This window comes from Choristoneura fumiferana, chromosome 21 (genome assembly GCF_025370935.1).
Source record: "Choristoneura fumiferana chromosome 21, NRCan_CFum_1, whole genome shotgun sequence".
In the NCBI taxonomy this organism is placed as follows: Eukaryota; Metazoa; Arthropoda; class Insecta; order Lepidoptera; family Tortricidae; genus Choristoneura; species Choristoneura fumiferana.
The window spans coordinates 14,615,059-14,636,868 of NC_133492.1; the positions used below are offsets into that span (position 1 = coordinate 14,615,059).

At 38.6% G+C, this 21,810-nt stretch overlaps 4 protein-coding genes across 4 annotated transcripts; 3 read left to right on the plus strand and 1 right to left on the minus strand.

The window, feature by feature from the left end:
- The first annotated feature begins 5,839 nt into the window (after positions 1-5,839).
- LOC141439509 (retinol dehydrogenase 13-like) lies at positions 5,840-6,907 on the plus strand. Its single transcript, XM_074103792.1, has one exon. The coding sequence runs from the start codon at positions 5,866-5,868 to the stop codon at positions 6,775-6,777; it is 912 nt and encodes a 303-aa protein (XP_073959893.1). The 5' UTR covers positions 5,840-5,865; the 3' UTR covers positions 6,778-6,907.
- Positions 6,908-9,288: 2,381 nt separating this feature from the next.
- On the plus strand, positions 9,289-10,498 carry LOC141439508 (retinol dehydrogenase 13-like). The gene has a single exon (XM_074103791.1). The coding sequence runs from the start codon at positions 9,509-9,511 to the stop codon at positions 10,418-10,420; it is 912 nt and encodes a 303-aa protein (XP_073959892.1). The 5' UTR covers positions 9,289-9,508; the 3' UTR covers positions 10,421-10,498.
- Positions 10,499-12,900: 2,402 nt separating this feature from the next.
- LOC141439785 (retinol dehydrogenase 13-like) lies at positions 12,901-14,197 on the plus strand. Its single transcript, XM_074104164.1, has one exon. It carries the CDS (start codon positions 13,173-13,175, stop codon positions 14,082-14,084), a length of 912 nt encoding a protein of 303 aa, XP_073960265.1. The 5' UTR covers positions 12,901-13,172; the 3' UTR covers positions 14,085-14,197.
- A 3,577-nt stretch (positions 14,198-17,774) lies between these two features.
- LOC141439706 (retinol dehydrogenase 13-like) lies at positions 17,775-19,068 on the minus strand. Its single transcript, XM_074104051.1, has one exon. The coding sequence runs from the start codon at positions 18,927-18,929 to the stop codon at positions 18,006-18,008; it is 924 nt and encodes a 307-aa protein (XP_073960152.1). The 5' UTR covers positions 18,930-19,068; the 3' UTR covers positions 17,775-18,005.
- Positions 19,069-21,810: the final 2,742 nt, after the last annotated feature.

The window sequence follows — 21,810 nt, forward strand, 5'->3', positions numbered from 1 at the left end:
TTCATGTTGCAGTTATTTACGTACAGATGTAGCGAAAATGTTTTGTCATCGTAATTTGTGGGAAAAGTTCGATTTTATCTGTTAACCCGTCACGCGTCCTAGAGACCACATTAGTCCCTAACTTTTTTGTGCGAGAAATGTCCTAGAGACTACCAGTAGTCTCTCAGTAATGTAGTCTCTAGGACGCGTGACGGGTTAATTAAGAAAGAGATATAATCACGAACTTATTCGACACAATACGATGGAAAAATATTATTTAGGTACTAGATCTGCCAGTACCATTTAATTCTGTGTATTTATTACGGTTTTGACAGTAGAAAACTCACTATTGGTGCGTAAGTATGTAGGTATAGGTATTCAAGTTGGAATAATCTCGGAGCGGTTGAAAAAGGAACAAAAAATATTTGAAAGGAAGAAAGAAAGAAAAAAAAGCATTTATTGCCACAAAACGCATTAAATAAGATTTCGTAAAAAATAAAAGTTTATAATTGTGACAATAGGCGTCGGCGTCAGCATATGCTGCTGGCGCCGGCCACGAGGAGCGACGCCAAACAGCGCTGTTTTTCAGCCGACACCCCTCTTAGTATACTCCTACAGTACTGCCAGCGTAAGTATTTAAGGTATTTAAGGGTAGGTAGTTAGCAGCACCAATATCTGACACAACGAAGCGTGCATAAATATCTGATACGACTCTATTTCTAGGGCCGGAAGGACGTGTCAGATATTTCGGCACGCTCCGCTGTGGCAGATATTAATGCAGGTGACTGTACGTTCAAATTTTATTTTATTTTTATTATGAGAGGGAGGAATTGATCACCACCGCCCATGAAAACCTAACAACAACTCAAGGAGTCACTAGTTGTTGCCGGCCTTTAAAGAAAGTTTAAAACCCATAAGTGACGTATATTTTTCGGCGGCAATACGGAACTCTTCGTGCGCGAGCCGGTTCGTACTTATCCGGTTCATTTAGTTTTGTTCTCCGTCTATAATGCATTGCCTTTTCCCCGCCTTTATTGTGTTGCATCGCTAGACAAGTCTGGTGTCTGGCCCAAAGTAGGTCTGACCATTACCTTGGCGTGACAACTGTCAAGAATCCATTGTAAATGTTCTCATAATATGAAATGAAGAATTATGTGACCGTTGAACCTAGTGTTATGACGATATTAAGGCTCGTACACATTGGCGGCACGACTGACGCGCGCGAAATTCATTTGTTAATCCGAGCACTTGAAAAAAGTTATACACCTGGGGAAAAACTTTACTGCGTTCAAATTTCCAGACAAAAACAAAAGATGCAAATTATTATAAATAGTTTGGCAATGCAAGTACCTACAGTCGAGTTCATAAACTTGAACACGCTTCTACACCGTTAACAATAGAGTCGTGTTTGCTCACAAGTTTATGAACTCGACTGTACAGTCAACAAAAAATGCAGTAAAAAAAATATATTAAAAAAAACAGAAACTTATTTTTTTAGTTTCCTCGTATTTTAAGGGGTATTTAGGTATTAGCTGAACGAAATACCCATCTGTTTATTTTATTACGTAAGTACGTTATTAATAAAAATCTCTAAGCGTGCGTGTTACACAAGAGTGTGACAAGACATTATTTTTAAGTCTTAACGAAGGTACTCACACACACCGCCATAACACCTGGAGAAAGAACTGGCGGGGTTGTAGGGATGACATTTGATGCCTATTTGAGGCTATTTGTAGCACTGAAATACGATGGGGAATCATTTTACCTCGAGGGATTTTATTACACGCGTTAGCAACACTATGCAATGAGAGATTAGTGTCAGTGACCATGATTGTATCCGCACTATTATTAGTTCTGCAAGTTTTATAATCTGGGTTATTTTTACACTAAGGAACGTGGCTATTTTATTATGCATTAGGCTTTCTAACTCGAGTTAATCGCATTAACGCGATTTTCGCGTACTTAAGTACGCAAGTACGTTGTGTATACGCCCTTACTGAAGAGACTGCAAGAAGTCTTTTTCGCACAGTATAAAAAAGGAGCAGTATTCCGTCTCGGGAGCGTCCTTGATATAGTTACCTACGCCGGCTCGGTACCCAAACGCGCGATAGGGCTGCCTACTCTACTAACTGTCACTCTTCAGTTATGTATTTGATTTGATAATGTCACTAGAAATTTAAAGTAGGAAATGATCAGGAGAGATTTAAAGATGGATTAAGTAGTGTTTAACTAAAATGCATTTTACTTTATTTTACTAAACCTCAAAACGTATTATGTTTTAAATGGTTTTATTTGGCTTCGATCACTACCTATATTTGTTACATACAAATTAGCTAGGAGAAGTATTTGCGCCTCTTCTGGGATGAGCGAAAAGCTTTATTTTTGAATTTAAGAGTCGCATGCTGACAAATGAAAATGAAAATAATAATGAAAATATCTTTAATTAAATAACTTCAATAGATACCTTTTTATTATATTTTATTAAATGAATTTAAACATCCGTACACCGAACAATACTGTTTATATCGTTATGACATATTTAAGGGACGTAATAAATGTGCGTGAGTCCGTACGCAACTATGGAGCACTCGCAACTGTTGGTTGCCGAGGTATGCTGAGAATTCGTGGCGCGTAGGTATAACTCGCGTTCCGGCCGTTTGTATGAAGACGGTGTACTGCTCCTTTTTTGTTATTCAACTTGAGAATTAGAATTCGAAGTTATTTGTAAAATGGTGATTAACTTTTTTGAATAGGCCATCAACGAAATTGCTTAGCAGCAACGCGAAAACTAGGTTCACCGTTGGAACTGGATTACATAAACGGAAAAAGCCAATAGCAGGATTAAGTTGGTGACGTATTGTTTTTCGATTGCGTAATTAGTTTCATAGTGTGTGAGCAGTGATTAGGAATGCGTTTGGCGTCTGAAGGAAAACTTTCCCTGTGACCGCAGAATCCTTTTAGCGTCAGCGACAAGGCACAGACGGCGAGCGTGTAGCGCGGTTCCTTTGTGAAATGTCAAAAATTTTCATTTACGCCTTTTTTCGCTCGTCCTTTATTAACCGGACAGCTAAGGAGTGGAATGCACTGCTGGCTTCTGTCTGTGTTCTGATCGCTACAATCTGGCAGTCTTCAAATCTTGGGTGAATAGGCATTTATTACTCGTAGGCTAGCGTGCTCCATCTTAGTCCACACCTTCGCTTACCATCAGGCGTGATTGTGGTCAAACCTTAGAGCAACACGGGCTTCCTACGGAAGGGAGTAGCCATTCGCCGCGTTCCCCTCTGTCAAAGTACAAGCCCAACTGGGCATACGAATTTTATAAAACAAGGCGCGCTCGGATTTCAAACTAGGCGAGTGAACGCTGCAGTGCTAAAAATGCCGAATTAGTTTTCTGCTGTAAAAAGAATGTTGCAAAAAGATGGTGTTACATTTTACATGTAAGTAAATTGTTATCGTATTGTTGCTATTTAATTACATTTAAACAACAAAGTCGTACATTATTGTCGGATTCGCTTACCAACATCGAGTCCGCTAATTCTTACAAATTTCGGATCGGTAAAGCGATAAATCTGACTTTTCGCCGATGAACAACTTAGAGATGTTACTGTCAATGTGTGAGTCATCTTATACACGAATGATTAGTCGATTGTTGGATTATTTATGTGTTAACGTCGTCATTACAGTCAGTTGGCAGTTTTTTTCTTGCATTTAAGTGTGCGAAACTGCACTTGTGTGCACATTTCCCCCCCGCAACAAACGCCAGAACTATTTTAAAGGTAGATAATCTACCGCTAAGGCTACTTCTTTCCGGTAGGAAGCCCGCGTTGCTCTGTGGGTCAAACACAAGCTTACTTCTGTGTAAACAATAACCGAACCAACAAATAGCTTAACCGATTTTGATAAAACATGGCTAAGAACTATTGCTAGAAAACCTGCTTTCAAATAAAAAAACCGCACTCAAATCGGTCCACTCGGTTAAACTCCTGTGACTCGCGGCGCAGGCGCACGTGTTTGCGTAAGAAACACGGAAGCCTCGCGCGGGGCTCGCGAGATGCTCAAACAGTGCACCCGTGTTCATTTGCTGAGCAAACAGATGGTTTCGTGTAAGTAATAGATAAGTACAGTTGTTCCTATCTATCTAATACCTTTAAACGAGCAATTCTTATTTATATATTATTCTTATATTATAATGTCGATGAAATTTGGTATGCAGGGGTTTTCGGGGATGACAAATCGGTTTAGCTTGGTCTTATCTCTGGGAAAACGCTTATTAACGAGTTTGAGCCCGAGCAAAGATCGGTCGCGCAGGTACTGTATCCTAATAAATATATAAAATTCTTCTATAGCTACACACGTGTGCTTGTTATATAACTCCTCCTAAGCGTCAGGACCGATTCGAATATAGTGTTGTGTGTAGGTACCTATATTTCAATAGTTTCTTGGATGGTTTGAAAACACAATGGGCCCGTAGGTGGCGCTGGTGACGACATGCTATCATATTTAATGAGGCGCTGCTTTTCTGGGCATGACTACGTCTGCCGGGTCCGCTAGAGTGTAATGTATATAAACCCTTGGACAGGGCTTCAGTGGAATTAAAGCATTATTTTTGACAATGATGGTCTTTCCGAAAGCGCTGGTAGTTTAAGAAAACTGTCATGTAAAAGAGCTCTTTGCGGCCTATTTGCAGAATAAACGTTTTGTTTTTGTTTTTTTTTTAAAGCGTGGCTTACAAATGGCTAAGTAAAGTTATGCAGTCCTGATGGTTCCGGAAGGAAGACCAGCGCCATCCGCAAGGGCAGCATTATGCTGATTTAGAACCACTTTACTTAAAAGTTTTTGAAGAGTTGCAGATTATTTGTTGTTTTGATAGTGCGATTTCTGGTCTTCTCGATCTTTCTGCATGGTTCTATAGATCTGTACCTACCTATTGTCTAAGGGCCGCCACATACACTCGGAATTCTGTTTCGGAATTTTCGATTTGATATTCCGATTCGGTATTTCGAACACAGTAAATCCATACAAATCTATGGAACTACCACATACGTTTAGTAGTTTTCCGTTCAAACTTTTCTCTGATTCGGAATTGCGCATGGTGGCCTGTGCCTTCAGAATTGAAATAACGTATGTGTGTGATGTATTTACGGAATTCCGAGTGTGTGTGGCGGCCCTAATGCGCTGACGTTCACAATCGCATTCACCATCTCTTTCTTCCCTCGTCTCATACCGTATGGCACAAAGAAGTGGTGAAAACGATTGTGATTCCAAGAGTGGTAGACAATAAGGCCTGGTATTTTATTTGATAATTATTATTATTATTATATAAAGGATTTAATGATTTGGTTGTCATGGGTTTAAAGCTTTGTGATTTGTCCCAAAAAAAATTCCCCCAAAGTTTAATAAAATAGGTTTTCATGAAAACATAAAAAAAATATAATTTCATATCCTGTGAGAATATCGGGACAAGAAGTAGCCTATGTGTTATTCCAGATCTTCTGACTTTCACAAATCAAATTTCATCTAAATCCATACTCACACACACATACTTTCGCATTTGTAATATTAGTAGGATTTAGGTCTCTTCAAGGTCAGAGTGAATAGGCTGCTACTAAATCAGCGAGTTACATCTTTGGCCTTATCTGTACTTAGAGACATCAGGTGAGATTATAAAACAATCACTGATTATTTTTAATTAAAAAGATTACGAACTTTTACAGTTGATTCCAAGATCAATCACACCAGGTAACCTTCTATTTTGATTCAGCCATTAGCCTTTTAGAACCGGTAGTATTAACCTTCAGTTAGTTTCGCTGAAGGTTATTATTTCCTTACCTTGTCGGGCTCAGTTCTCTAACAACATCAAGCAAAGGCTGTCATATTTCCGCAATAATGAGACTACGCGACGAGTTCTCACCATGTGAGACAGACACACGTTTGGATGGTAAAGTGGCTATCGTGACAGGCGCCACTTCAGGCACTGGGCTAGAAACAGCCAAGAACTTGGCTAAACGAGGTGCCAAGGTAATCATAGCCAGCAGAAACCTCGCTAAACTAGAAGACGCTAGAAACACGATCATAAAAGCAGCAGGCCACGACAACGTTGTTGCAAGGACCATGGATTTCGAGTCGTTGGCATCCGTGAGAAGTTTCGTGCATGAGACCTTGATGCTTGAGCCCAGGTTGGATATACTTATCAACAACATCGGTGCGATTGGCTTGGAAGACAGATTGACAGAAGACGGGCTTCAAACAATGATGCAAGTGAACTATTTCGGATCATTTCTACTGACATTCTTGCTTTTCCCGTTCATGAAAGCCTCCGCCCCCAGTAGAGTTGTGAATGTGTCATCTTTAGCGTTGATTCTGGGATTCATAGACTTCGAGCACATGAATGACGTCGGAAGATTCACCAACTTTCAGTATTACTGTAACGCGAAATTGGCTGATGTCTTGTTTACTGTGGAAATGGATAGACGTGTCAGAGGAAGCGGGGTGAATGTATACAGCATGGACCCGGGTTTCGTAAAGTCCGAGTTTTTCAGAAATCTGAAGAACGAGGATCTTAAGAAGCTGTTGAATGCGGGGCTGCAGTTGATTGGTAGCCCTTTGGATAGGGTTGCTACGATGCCCGTGTTTCTGGCTGTGGACCCTCGCGTGGAGAATGAGAGTGGAAAGCATTTCCGGGAATGTAAGGAGTTTTACAGCACATGGTTTGCTAATGACACTGCGTTGACAAGTAGCCTCTGGGAAGAAAGCAAGAGGCTCGTGGGGATCACACCCGAAGAGGATTGGGAAATATAATTAAGAACAGTTATCATTGGCTCAAGAATTCCGGTTCACGATGTACATTGCACAGAAAAACGTAACATTAAATTCTTAAGCCGCATCCACATTTATCTGTCGTATTGTGTCGTGACGCATCAGAACGGTATCGGTTTCTTACATTACATTTTATATGATTGCGTTAACATTTTATCTAATGCAGTGTGTTGTGACGGCTTGTGTTTTGTCGCATAAAAGCTATAAAGATATAGAGAGAGAGAGAGAGAGAGAGCGAGAGAGAGCATCACAACACATCACGACAGATAAATGTGAACGCGGCTTTATACGGGGCCTTTTGTAAAAATAAGTTGTTTAATTAAAATTGTGGAAATGGACTACATGCTGACTATATGCTGGAAACACGAACAGCGCCTCTAGCGGAACGTTTGCGATGTTCGTGTTTCCATACAAATTGAGATTTTACGCGAACGCGATCGAGACGTATTTTGTAACCGAAACATTACACTAGGGGTACTGGGCCTAAAACGCGTCAGCGTAGTATGGTGGTGGTGGTGATAGTTAGGTTTATGTGATTTGTGTGTGTTCTTACATTGTGAAGGTGGAGGAACTGCATGAACACATTTCTTGCATAGACTTAGCAATCTTAAGCTCGCGGGTGATCAAAGTAATTATTTTTAGTTCTTTTATTTTTCTCAGAATTACAAGTTTTCAGGGTTATTATGAGTTATGTCCAACATAAAGTAAGTACCTAAGTCGTCGAGCGCTAATGATGATTGTGTAAAATAACACTTGCATGCTAATTTAATTCTATGCTGTTTCTGCTGTACGAGTAGGTAGGTATTACCTAGGAATCAAGGAAAAGTGATCCTTGTTCCATTATATGTACGCAGAGATTGTGCATTGTGGCCAATAATGTATCAAAACGATTGTTTTTAACTCCCGACGCAAAAAGAGGGGTGTTATAAGTTTGACCGCTATGTGTGTCTGTCTGTGTGTTTGTCTGTGGCACCGTAGCGCTTAAACGGGTGGACCGATTTGAATGCGGTTTTTTAAATTTCAAACCAGGTTTTCTAGCGATGGTTCTTAGACATGTTTCATCAAAATCGGTTTAGCCGTTTCAAGATCATCAGCTCTTTTGTTCGCTGCGGTAGGAAGCTTACACGCATAGCGGGTATTTACTTTACTTCCAAACATATTTGAGACCTAAACTTTGAAACACCCATATATGCTATATAACTATGCGAGATTATGGAATGCTCGGCCTGATGCTGCAGCCAGAACACTAGTAGATAATCTCTTGATAAAACCATAGCAGATATATCGTGTTTAGATTCGTTTCGATTAGTATTTGATTCTACATACAATGCAGTGGTGGAAACACGACGAGCTGATGCTACAACCAAGATATCGAGCACACCAGTATACTCTTGAAAAAATAATAGCAGATATGTCGTGTTTTATTCCTTTTGATCAGTATTTGATTCTACATACAATGCAATGGTGGTAACAAGATGAGCTGATGCTGCAGCCAAGATATCCAACACACTAGTACACTTTAAAAAAAAATATCAGTTTAAAAAACATGAAATAAAAAACTTAAATTTAAAATTTAAAAAACCCCCGACATAAAAAACGCCAGCAAAAATAAAAATAAAAACGCCCGAAAAATAACGCTGCTAAAAAGACAATTAAAAAGTAAAAAATAATTATGCACTACCTACTGTTGCCCGCGACTTCATCTGCGAAGAATTCGTTTATCCCTATCCCGCGGGGACTATGCTGATTTCCCGCAAAATAAGCCTAAGTTATTTTAGTATAAGTATCTAGTCATATTTTTTATCTAAGCATCGTCGGTGTCGGGGGACCGCTAAGGTTCATACTTTAAAAAATTCAACATATGTACTTTAGTTTCCTGTTCACCTTGTGGGCGTGTGGGTGACGTGAGTTATCCGGGTCAATATATTTAATATAATATCAATGTTTCCACGGTTGAAAGGCTAATTCATCATCTAAGTTTTTTTTTTTTTTTTAATTTTCAATTTTAATCTAAGTTACATTTTTGCTAAATACTTGAAACATAACTCAAACGACAGAGAAAAATACACTGACTCCGAACATGTACAGTCAGCCAAATAAGTGGGTCTATCAATTTTGAAACAAGCTCATGTATGTTTTATGGCATAAAACAATAATGCCAATTGCGACATATTCATTTGACAGGAACTTGTTTAGAAATTGATAGACCACTTATTTGGCTGACCGTACAAGTTCGGAATCAGCGAATTTTTCTCTGTCGTTTGTCTATGACATACTAACGATTATCAGCTTTAGGGTGGATAAGTAATTTAGCCCCCAAAGTTTAATAAAATAGGTTTTCCTGAAAACATAAAAAAAGGTTTATAATTTCATATCCTGTGAGAATATCGGGACAAGAAGTAGCCTATATGTTATTCCAGATCTTCTGACTTTCACAAACCAAATTTCATCCAAATCCACCCCCCCCCCACACACACACACACACACACACACACATCAGGTGAGATTATAAAACAATCGCAAAAAGATTTACAGTTCATTACCAAGATCAACCACACCAGATAACTTTTAATTTTGATTCAGCCATTAGCCTTTTAGAACCGGTAGTATTTACCTTCAGGTACTTTCGCTTCGCTGAAGGTTATTATTTCCTTACCTTGTCGGGCTCAGTTCTCTAAAAACATCAAGCAAAGGCTGTCATATTTCCACAATAATGAGACTACGCGACGAGTTCTCACCATGTGAGACAGACACACGTTTGGATGGTAAAGTGGCTATCGTGACAGGCGCCACTTCAGGCACTGGGCTAGAAACAGCCAAGAACTTGGCTAAACGAGGTGCCAAGGTAATCATAGCCAGCAGAAACCCCGCTAAACTAGAAGACGCTAGAAACACGATCATAAAAGCAGCAGGCCACGACAACGTTGTTGCAAGGACCATGGATTTCGAGTCGTTGGCATCCGTGAGAAGTTTCGTGCATGAGACCTTGATGCTTGATCCCAGGTTGGATATACTTATCAACAACATCGGTGCGATTGGCTTGGAAGACAGATTGACAGAAGACGGGCTTCAAACAATGATGCAAGTGAACTATTTCGGATCATTTCTACTGACATTCTTGCTTTTCCCGTTCATGAAAGCCTCCGCCCCCAGTAGAGTTGTGAATGTGTCATCTTTAGCGTTGATTCTGGGATTCATAGACTTCGAGCACATGAATGACGTCGGAAGATTCACCAACTTTCAGTATTACTGTAACGCGAAATTGGCTGATGTCTTGTTTACTGTGGAAATGGATAGACGTGTCAGAGGAAGCGGGGTGAATGTATACAGCATGGACCCGGGTTTCGTAAAGTCCGAGTTTTTCAGAAATCTGAAGAACGAGGATCTTAAGAAGCTGTTGAATGCGGGGCTGCAGTTGATTGGTAGCCCTTTGGATAGGGTTGCTACGATGCCCGTGTTTCTGGCTGTGGACCCTCGCGTGGAGAATGAGAGTGGAAAGCATTTCCGGGAATGTAAGGAGTTTTACAGCACATGGTTTGCTAATGACACTGCGTTGACAAGTAGCCTCTGGGAAGAAAGCAAGAGGCTCGTGGGCATCACACCCGAAGAGGATTGGGAAATATAATTAAGAACAGTTATCATTGGCTCAAGAGTTCCGGTTCACGATGTACATTGCACAGAAAAACGTAATATTAAATTCTTAAGCCGCATTCACGTTTATCTGTCGTGTTGTGTCGTGACGCATCATCAAAGAAACTCGGTATCTTTTTCAATTACGCTTCCATTTTCTATTAAATTAAGTGTCAACACACGACACGAACTTCAGTTTTGTTCGTAGTACGGCTGTGAACGGTATCGGCATAAAATGTTATAAACATTTATCTAATGCAGTGTGTTGTGACGGCTTGTGTTGAGCGAGAGAGAGAGAGAGAGAGACAGAGAGAGCATCACAACACATCAAATGATAAATGTGAACGGCTTTATACGGGGCCTTTTGTAAAAATAAGTTGTTTAATTAAAATTGTGGAAATGAACTATATGCTGACTATATGCTGGAAACACGAACAGCGCCTCTAGCGGAACGTTTGCGATGTTCGTGTTTCCATACAAATTGAGATTTTACGCGAACGCGATCGAGACGTATTTTGTAACCGAAACATTACACTAGGGGTACTGGGCCTAAAACGCGTCAGCGTAGTATGGTGGTGGTGGTGATAGTTAGGTTCATGTGATTTGTGTGTGTTCTTACATTGTGAAGGTGGAGGAACTGCATGAACACATTTCTTGCATAGACTTAGCAATCATAAGCTCGCGGGTGATCAAAGTAATTATTTTTAGTTCTTTTATTTTTCTCAGAATTACAAGTTTTCAGGGTTATTATGAGTTATGTCCAACATAAAGTAAGTACCTAAGTCGTCGAGCGCTAATGATGATTGTGTAAAATAACACTTGCATGCTAATTTAATTCTATGCTGTTTCTGCTGTACGAGTAGGTAGGTATTACCTAGGAATCAAGGAAAAGTGATCCTTGTTCCATTATATGTACGCAGAGATTGTGCATTGTGGCCAATAATGTATCAAAACGATTGTTTTTAACTCCCGACGCAAAAAGAGGGGTGTTATAAGTTTGACCGCTATGTGTGTCTGTCTGTGTGTTTGTCTGTGGCACCGTAGCGCTTAAACGGGTGGACCGATTTGAATGCGGTTTTTTAAATTTCAAACCAGGTTTTCTAGCGATGGTTCTTAGACATGTTTCATCAAAATCGGTTTAGCCGTTTCAAGATCATCAGCTCTTTTGTTCGCTGCGGTAGGAAGCTTAGACGCATAGCGGGTATTTACTTTACTTCCAAACATATTTGAGACCTAAAATTTGAAACACCCATATATGCTATATAACTATGCGAGATTATGGAATGCTCGGCCTGATGCTGCAGCCAGGATATCCAGAACACTAGTAGATAATCTCTTGATAAAACCATAGCAGATATATCGTGTTTAGATTCGTTTCGATTAGTATTTGATTCTACATACAATGCAGTGGTGGAAACACGACGAGCTGATGCTACAACCAAGATATCGAGCACACCAGTATACTCTTGAAAAAATAATAGCAGATATGTCGTGTTTTATTCCTTTTGATCAGTATTTGATTCTACATACAATGCAATGATGGTAACAAGATGAGCTGATGCTGCAGCCAAGATATCCAACACACTAGTACACTTTAAAAAAAAAATATCTGTTTAAAAAACATGAAATAAAAAAACTTAAATTTAAAATTTAAAAAACCCCCGACATAAAAAACGCCAGCAAAAATAAAAATAAAAACGCCCGAAAAATAACGCTGCTAAAAAGACAATTAAAAAGTAAAAAATAATTATGCACTACCTACCTACTGTTGCCCGCGACTTCATCTGCGAAGAATTCGTTTATCCCTATCCCGCGGGGACTATGCTGATTTCCCGCAAAATTAGCCTAAGTTATTTTAGTATAAGTATCTAGTAATATTTTTTATCTAAGCATCGTCGGTGTCGGGGGACCGCTAAGGTTAATACTTTAAAAAATTCAACATATGTACTTTAGTTTCCTGTTCACCTTGTGGGCGTGTGGGTGACGTGAGTTATCCGGGTCAATATATTTAATATAATATCAATGTTTCCACGGTTGAAAGGCTAATTCATCATCTAAGTTACATTTTTGCTAAATACTTGAAACAACTCAAACGACAGAGAAAAATACACTGACTCCGAACATGTACAGTCAGCCAAATAAGTGGGTCTATCAATTTTGAAACAAGCTCATGTATGTTTTATGGCATAAAACAATAATGCCAATTGCGACATATTCATTTGACAGGAACTTGTTTAAAAATTGATAGACCACTTATTTGGCTGACCGTACAAGTTCGGAATCAGCGAATTTTTCTCTGTCGTTTGTCTATGACATACTAACGATTATCAGCTTTAGGGTGGATAATTAATTTAGCCCCCAAAGTTTAATAAAATAGGTTTTCCTGAAAACATAAAAAAAGGTTTATAATTTCATATCCTGTGAGAATATCGGGACAAGAAGTAGTCTATATGTTATTCCAGATCTTCTGACTTTCACAAACCAAATTTCATCCAAATCCACCCCCCCCCCCCCCCCACACACACACACATCAGGTGAGATTATAAAACAATCGCAAAAAGATTTACAGTTCATTACCAAGATCAACCACACCAGATAACTTTTAATTTTGATTCAGCCATTAGCCTTTTAGAACCGGTAGTATTTACCTTCAGGTACTTTCGCTTCGCTGAAGGTTATTATTTCCTTACCTTGTCGGGCTCAGTTCTCTAGCAACATCAAGCAAAGGCTGTCATATTTCCGCAATAATGAGACTACGCGACGAGTTCTCACCATGTGAGACAGACACACGTTTGGATGGCAAAGTGGCTATCGTGACAGGCGCCACTTCAGGCACTGGGCTAGAAACAGCCAAGAACTTGGCTAAACGAGGTGCCAAGGTAATCATAGCCAGCAGAAACCCCGCTAAACTAGAAGATGCTAGAAACACGATCATAAAAGCAGCAGGCCACGACAACGTTGTTGCAAGGACCATGGATTTCGAGTCGTTGGCATCCGTGAGAAGTTTCGTGCATGAGACCTTGATGCTCGAGCCCAGGTTGGATATACTTATCAACAACATCGGTGCGATTGGCTTGGAAGACAGATTGACAGAAGACGGGCTTCAAACAATGATGCAAGTGAACTATTTCGGATCATTTCTACTGACATTCTTGCTTTTCCCGTTCATGAAAGCCTCCGCCCCCAGTAGAGTTGTGAATGTGTCATCTTTAGCGTTGATTCTGGGATTCATAGACTTCGAGCACATGAATGACGTCGGAAGATTCACCAACTTTCAGTATTACTGTAACGCGAAATTGGCTGATGTCTTGTTTACTGTGGAAATGGATAGACGTGTCAGAGGAAGCGGGGTGAATGTATACAGCATGGACCCGGGTTTCGTAAAGTCCGAGTTTTTCAGAAATCTGAAGAACGAGGATCTTAAGAAGCTGTTGAATGCGGGGCTGCAGTTGATTGGTAGCCCTTTGGATAGGGTTGCTACGATGCCCGTGTTTCTGGCTGTGGACCCTCGCGTGGAGAATGAGAGTGGAAAGCATTTCCGGGAATGTAAGGAGTTTTACAGCACATGGTTTGCTAATGACACTGCGTTGACAAGTAGCCTCTGGGAAGAAAGCAAGAGGCTCGTGGGGATCACACCCGAAGAGGATTGGGAAATATAATTAAGAACAGTTATCATTGGCTCAAGAATTCCGGTTCACGATGGTGCATTGCACAGAAAAACGTAACATTAAATTCTTAAGCCCCATTCACGTTTATCTGTCGTGTAGTGTCGTGACGCATCAGCAGGGCTACTACGAAACTCGAAACTCGAAGTTTGTATCGTACCGTCCCTCTCGCTCTCGTATTAAATAGTATAAGTGTCAGAGGGACCACACGACACAAACTTCGAGTTTTGAGTTTCGTAGTAGCCCTGCAGAACGGTATCGGTTTCATACATTTTATATGGTTGCGTGCACATTTATCTGATGCAGTGTGTTGTGACGGCTTGTGTTGTGTCGCACAAAAGCTATAGAGAGAGAGACAGAGAGCATCACAACACATCACAACAGATAAATGTGAATGCGGCTTTATATGGGACATTTTGTAAAAATAAGTTGTTTAATTAAAATTGTGGAAATGGACTATATGCTGACTATATGGGCTGAGTATGGCCCTTTTTGCTTCTTTCGGTACAATGTCTTTTTCTTTCTTTTTTAGTATGTAAGAGTATCTCGTATAAGGTTGTCTTAATTATTTTTAATTGTGATTTTGTTTTTGCTGTGCCGAATTTTGCCAAATAATTTTATTCTTTCTTTCTTTCCTTCTTTAATACCGCTGCGTAAGACAAGTTATTAGGTATTTATTGAATCTGGTGTTACTTTGCGGAGGTCCATATCAATGAACTATGAACTGGGTTCAAAACGCGTGGTGATAGTTGAGTTACAGTGTAAAGGTAGAGGAACTGCATGAATTTGTTGTATAGACGTAGCAATCATAAGCTCGCGGGTGACCAAAGTAATTGTTTTTAGTTCTTTTATTTTTCTCAGAATTACAAGTTTCAGGGTTTATGAGTTATGTCAACATAAAGTAAGTACTTTAGTCGTCGAGCGCTAATGATGATGTGACTATGTTAAAATAACACTTGCATGCTAATTTAATTCTACGCTGTTTCTGCTGTAGGTGGGTAGGTATTACCTAGGAATCAAGGAAAAGTGATCCTTGTTCCATTATACGCAGAGATTGTGCATTGTGGCCAATGATGTATCAAAACGATTGTTTTTAGTAAATGTAGTACCTAAACGACAAGTGGCAAAAAATGTATCCTACTAAAATTAAGTTCGCCTTTGTACTTGTATCTGTGTAGGTAGGTACTTGTATTTTTATGCGAAATAAATATTCATTGTTATTATTATTATTTGTATAAGAATAAGAATGATTTATTGGCTGATAAAAATAGATACACATACAGAAACACTGAAATATACACATCAATGCCTATTCCTACCAGCCAAAATGGCCACCACTCAGCTATGTGTCGCGAAAAGATCTGAAGATTATTTCGCAACGCTGATTTTCAGTGACGCCAGTTACAGTTACATAGGTGGCTGTCACCAGGGACACATCCCAGTATCAGACTGACTATATTACGAATCAGTACTTGTTACAAAACGCGAGGATTACAGGACGAAACATTCAGTTACAGTTTACTTATAACAATCAGTATAACTATAGAAACATGTGCGTGTGTGTGCGTGTGTGTGTTTTTGTGCGAAGGATGAGTACGTACCCACTCAGTGATTTATTTCATCATCAGCCTACAGCAGTACAGCAGTCCACTGCTGGACATAGGCCTCTTCCATGGCGCGCCACAACACTCTGTCTTCAGCCCCTCGCATCCATCCGCCGCCAGCGATCCTCTTAAGGTCAAGACCTCTTAAGGTGATTTATTTAGTGACTGCCAATTGGGATTGGGATTTGTGTTTTTTCTTTGTTTTTTATTATTATTTACGCTAAAACGGCTGATCAGTTTTAGACGAAACTTGATATTATTATTCATATTCATTTATTCGTTGCAACCATGGTATTATGAGATGACAAATAAATATTACAGTGCTACATGGGGGTCCATAGTAGCAGGGTTGCTAGGGCAAAGCAACAACTAATCCTTAACTTATTCTAGGATTCATGCTAATATTCATATTTTTACTTTTTTATGTAGGTAGGTATAGGTAATCCGGACATCACTATTTCTATGAAGTACTTTCGAAATTAAAATCTATCGAGCCGTCAACTACCTAATTGTGTTTCTGGTTCTTGGCATGTACAGTGAAGTGTAAAAGTATGAATATATTCAGTTTCAAAAATATGCACTAAAGCCGCAATAAGGCCGTGGTAACTATTTTTGAGTGGATCGAACAGATATTAATTTTTGCTCTCGACTGTACGAAAAACAATACCTTTTACCTTCCTCCAAAATTCTCAGGATCTTTTAGTAAATTTTAGGAATAACATCTAAAATTGAGGGAAAGGATTACTTAAGGCAACCTTAATAATAAAAATCCTAACCAATTGCTGACTCATTAACACTCACCTCACCCCAAATACTTGGAACTATTAAATCCTAAATGTATTTCCCTTTATGATGAAACAAAGCATAAGGATTTTGTGAGATTCACTAGCCAGTTTCAAATATAAAGGTATTGCGCGTAACAGATGCCCTCATAATTATCCACTGGCCACACAATGCCTACAATGACTGTGAATTGGACCGTGGGACGCAAGGCGGTCATATATATATATATATATATATATATATATGTGTGTGTGTGTGTGGAAATTGCTCCGTAAAAAGCTATTTGCACACTACAATCATCGCTGATGGGAGACACCCGGATAGCCGAGTGTTTAGAGAACCTGATTACGGATTGTGTTTTGTGTTCGATCCCCGATGGGAGGATGCAAGTATGAAGAATATCAATGTTTCCACGGTTGAAAGGCTAATTAAGTGGGTCTATCAATTTTGAAACAAGTTCATGTATGTTTTTATAGCATAAAACAATAATGCCAATTGCGACATATTCATTTGACAGGAACTTGTTTAATAATTGATGGACCACTTATTTGGCTGACCGTACAAGTTCGGAATCAGTGAATTTTTCCGTGTCGTTTGTTTATGACATACGATTATCAGCTTTAGGGTGGTAGACCACATATTTGGCTGATGGTACTTAGGTACAACATAACTTTATTTCTCAAAAAATTTTGCTTAGATGCATTAGCCTTTCAACCGTCGGTTTGTTCTTTGAATACTTGATGTTAAATATGATTGATTATATATATACTTACTTACTAGTCTTTGCCCGTGACTTCGTCTATTAAGAATTCTCAGGAACTATACCATTTTCCGGGATAACTATCCTATGTCCTTCCCAGGGTCTCTCCATACCAAATTTCAAGTAAATCGGTTCAGCGGTTTAACCGCAAGAGGTAAAGACAGACTAATAAACAGAGTTACTTTTGTATTTATAATATTTTTAATATTATAGTTATTATATATAGTACTTTTAGGGGTGTTTCACCATGCATTGATTAGTGTTAACTGACGGTTAAATGTGATGCCGTCTCTCTTTGTTTTGTTCGAATAGATGGAGACGGCATCACATTTAACCGTCAGTTAACACTAATCAATGGATGGTGAAACAGCCCCTTAGTCTTAGCTTTTGTCCGTGACTCCATCTGTGGAGGATTCGCTAATCGCTATACCGCGGGAACAATGGCATTTTCCGGGATAAAAACTATCGTATATGTTTTTAACAGGGTCTCCTACTATTTCCGTATCGGACCTGGCTTATTGAAGGAAAAAACTTGCACCTCGTCAAAAAACTTTACTTGACCAATTGAATAAGTACCTACTAGGTACCTAAGTATATTTTTTTTGTGTAACCTTCTGTTTTAAATAGGTACAATCGTTTTCGCTGAGGGTACTTTTTGTTTGTTGTCTTGACTTGAATTGTCACCTTTTCGATTCTTTGTCAAATTTCAGGTACTTACTTAAAAAAAAACCTTATGGCACACTAAAATTGCTTCCGTGATTTTTCAATTCAACATTGTTCAATACCTATATCTTCATAATAACATTGTTCTTCCCAATCATCTTCATCTTTAATATTCACCAGCTTTTTTGAAACATTCCAAAGCTTCCTCGTCAAATCGTCGTCACTTGTCAACCAGTGGTTCAGCCATTTCATACAAAATTTATAATGTTTACCACTAACTGCCATCAACTCTGGCGCAGCAGCTAAATATGCTATCTGATCTCCTACATTTTCCTTCGGCTGTCCAATAATTTTGATGAAAAAATTTGCCACATTCTTAATACCTCCCGGGATTTCCTTGAATATATCGGTATCAGGAACTACAAAGGGGTCAAAACTGTTAGCAGTTACTCCAGAACGGAGTAGACGTTTACTTAACTCCACATTGAATAATGATACAGCCAACTTTGAATTGCTTAGCGATTCTATGAAAGAATATCTGCCAATGTCATTCCAATGGTCGAAATCAATGGTGCCTATATACATGGAGCTAGCACTGCCGTTGATAATTCGGCTGGGTGCCGATTTATGTAGAAGAGGTATCAAAAGATACGTGAGCAAAAAAACGCCGAAATAATTCACTTGCATTGTTAGATTCAGTCCGTCTTCTGTGAGTCGATCGGGTAGACCTATTGCACCAGCATTATTAATCAATATATCCAATCGATGTTCATTTAGAATAGTTTCTGTAACAAAATTTCTTACAGATTTAAAGGAGCCAAGATCCATTGCCCTGTAAGCGATGTCGTCATTGCCAGTTTCTGTTTGTAGTTGTTCTTTGGCAAGTTTGAGTTTGGTTTCGTTTCGGCTAGCTATGATCACTCTAGCCCCTCGTCTCGCCAGATTCTTTGCCGCTTCATATCCAACCCCTGAGCCACCACCGGTAACTATGGCCACTTTACCGTCTAGCCTAGCAACAGTGTCACACATTTTGTATCACAAGTCGTCTTGAATCGAATTCAAAAGCAACACTGAGAACCTAGCCAGGAACTTGTTGTTTATGACAGGAAAACTGGTTTTGAATTATTTATAAATATAATAACTGCCAGGTATCTTTAAATTTTAGACACGTCCGCGTACGTCACACTGTGTTTATTAATATCGGTACTTTGCGGAAGTATTTATGCGAATATTGTTTTTATATGCACGTGAATTTATTGTTGGAAATATAGGTATCAAGCATTAAAAAGATAGAAAAACAAAAAACAAGATGTGTTAAATTTGTATTACATAAACAATACATTAGATGTCTAAAACAATCAAGTGCTGTTAATTTAAATAAAGCTGTAAGGAGTTATAAAAAGTCTTTCTATTTATTACGGAGTTTGATATTATTTCTATAATTAAACACAGTTTAACCTCACTAAGTATATTTTGTGTACAAATACAAATATACAAATATATGAATGAGCACCACAATCAGTAAATTAAGTTGACATAGTAACAAAGACAAAATAGAATTAATTATATAAATCAATTAATTATTATTGTGTAAGACCGTGGTGCCCTCTAAGACAACTTTGCCCTTACTTGATGCGTACAGAGCAATACATGTCAAATATTTTCTCCTTGGTCGCAGTCAGGAAGAATGCGGCGGTGACTTTGCCAGTGTCCCCTTTCTTAAGCATGGGAGAGGCATCGGAAAGTTCTTAGGCGGGATCTCTATATTGAAATATCTGTATCTTCCCTGCAAAAGAACATCGAGTTTTTGTAACAATTGCAATTCTCTTAAGCCCAGTTTAAGTAGGTAGTTATAGGTACATTGCGGCGCTCGATTGGCCACTTCAAACTCGTTACCTTTACGTCTCGCAAGTAATACAGCACAACTTGCACCATTTTCTTGCAAGTGTAAACTTATGAATGAAAGAAATATGAAAACCAGCATTATGAGTACAAACATATCTTAGTGACAACGTTATGAATTACGATATTCTGATAAGTGTCTATTATGACCTCAGTTGGTAGTAGTACAAATTTATGACAAATAAAATTATGAAGTAAAAATTTCTGAAGAGTGAGGATTCTGGATACAAATCGGTAGCAGGAAAAAAGATCGCATGATCGATTTTATGCGAGTCAATATGGACCCGCGCAGGCGACATTCGTCATTCGTCTGGCATCCCCAGCCGGATGCGGACGTCTACGCGCTGTGCATGCAATACCTTCTCAATAACTGAGTGAAAGTATTATATTGATCTTAAAAACCCTACAGTAAAAGGTTGGTAAACAACATAATTTACCACTTTGTTGAAAAAAAGGGAAAATATAAACTGCACAAATTTGTTATATCCGCTTCGCATACCTACAAGCCAGTAATAACATAGTCCTGTTCAAATACTTATTCATACTTACTTACTTAATATCTACCTACTTGGTATAGCATGGTAGACAGAAGAGAAATTTCACTGACTAAATAAAATCGTACCTACCTAATTTTAATTGGTTTACTTGGGTTGATACTGATATTTTGCAAGTACCTTACGTAATGATATTTGTAGTTTCAACAACACAAGCTGATAATTAAACCATTTCTCGACAGATTAGGTGCGAAGCGGAGGACACATAGGTAAAAATGTACAAACCTAAGTGCAATGCTTATAGTCTATACGACTTAAATGGCTACGCAAACCAGTCGTTTTATATTAGGTATTTCGTAATGAGTAAATGGTCACAAAATATTATATCCCGGTCTACTTGAAAGTGGGAAAAATGCATTGTAGTCATTAAGATAAAGAATTAAGAGGTATAATTAGTGTTCGTAATATCTACTTATATATTTACTTACTATTTTATTATTATGTTAGTAAGCTCTTCTCATTTGTTGCATAATCCATCACGTATGTAAAGTCTAATTATAGTAATAATAATAATCTATACCTATAACAGTTTGAGGTGTGGTTTTGAAATTTGGAGCATATACGTAGCTCACAAGTCTCAATAAATGAACCAAATTTGACATGTTTATGTAAAATATTTTTGAATTATCAAAAAGGTCAAAAGTGGCTCCAAATGATTCGGGCAAAATTACACACGGTGCTGCTCGCCAGTTGTTATCTTGAACTTGGCTTGTCTAGATAATCATTTAATGTTTTACATTAGGTATAACTAAAGTAAATAGATTCTGAAGGAGTACCTAAAGTTGGATATATTATGAAATGTCGTAACTAGAAAACGTAATTTATACTTTAGCATTTTACTTGTTTAAATAAACATTAACCCGAATTACCGAACATTATTGATACTGTAATAATTATCTAAGTAGATATATGACCTTAGTGCATTTGATTCCTTTCTCACTATTATTTCCATTAACCTGTCCTCTCCCAGAGGCACAAATTTGTGCCCAAATTCCTTTGATCCTGTTATCCTGGGAGATGACAGATTAAAGCCCGATAAGACTACCTACCCTCAATGCGAAATAAATAAAATCGAACCATGCAATCTACTTTTCATTTCGACTGTGAGGAAAGTAAATCCTACACGCCCAGTTACAATGAGGGCTATCGCGTATGAATTCGCCACTAGAGGCGCTAGTGTAGCGTGAGGTCTCCGAAATGTCAAATCTCATAGTTTTTGGGTGAGCTACGCGGGTTTATTTATAATTAGAATAATTTTGTGAATATTTTGCAATATCTGAAATTAATTATGGCAAATATGCGTTCCGGGGCAATGAATGTCTGTGTTTTGAGACAGTTTTGTCTTTCGGAAACCTTTGTCCTCCCTTTTTTCCGAACAAAACGGGAACTATGCAACACTGTGGCTTGCTCGATATTACGGTTAAGTGTATTAAATATGATTTTGATCTAAACTT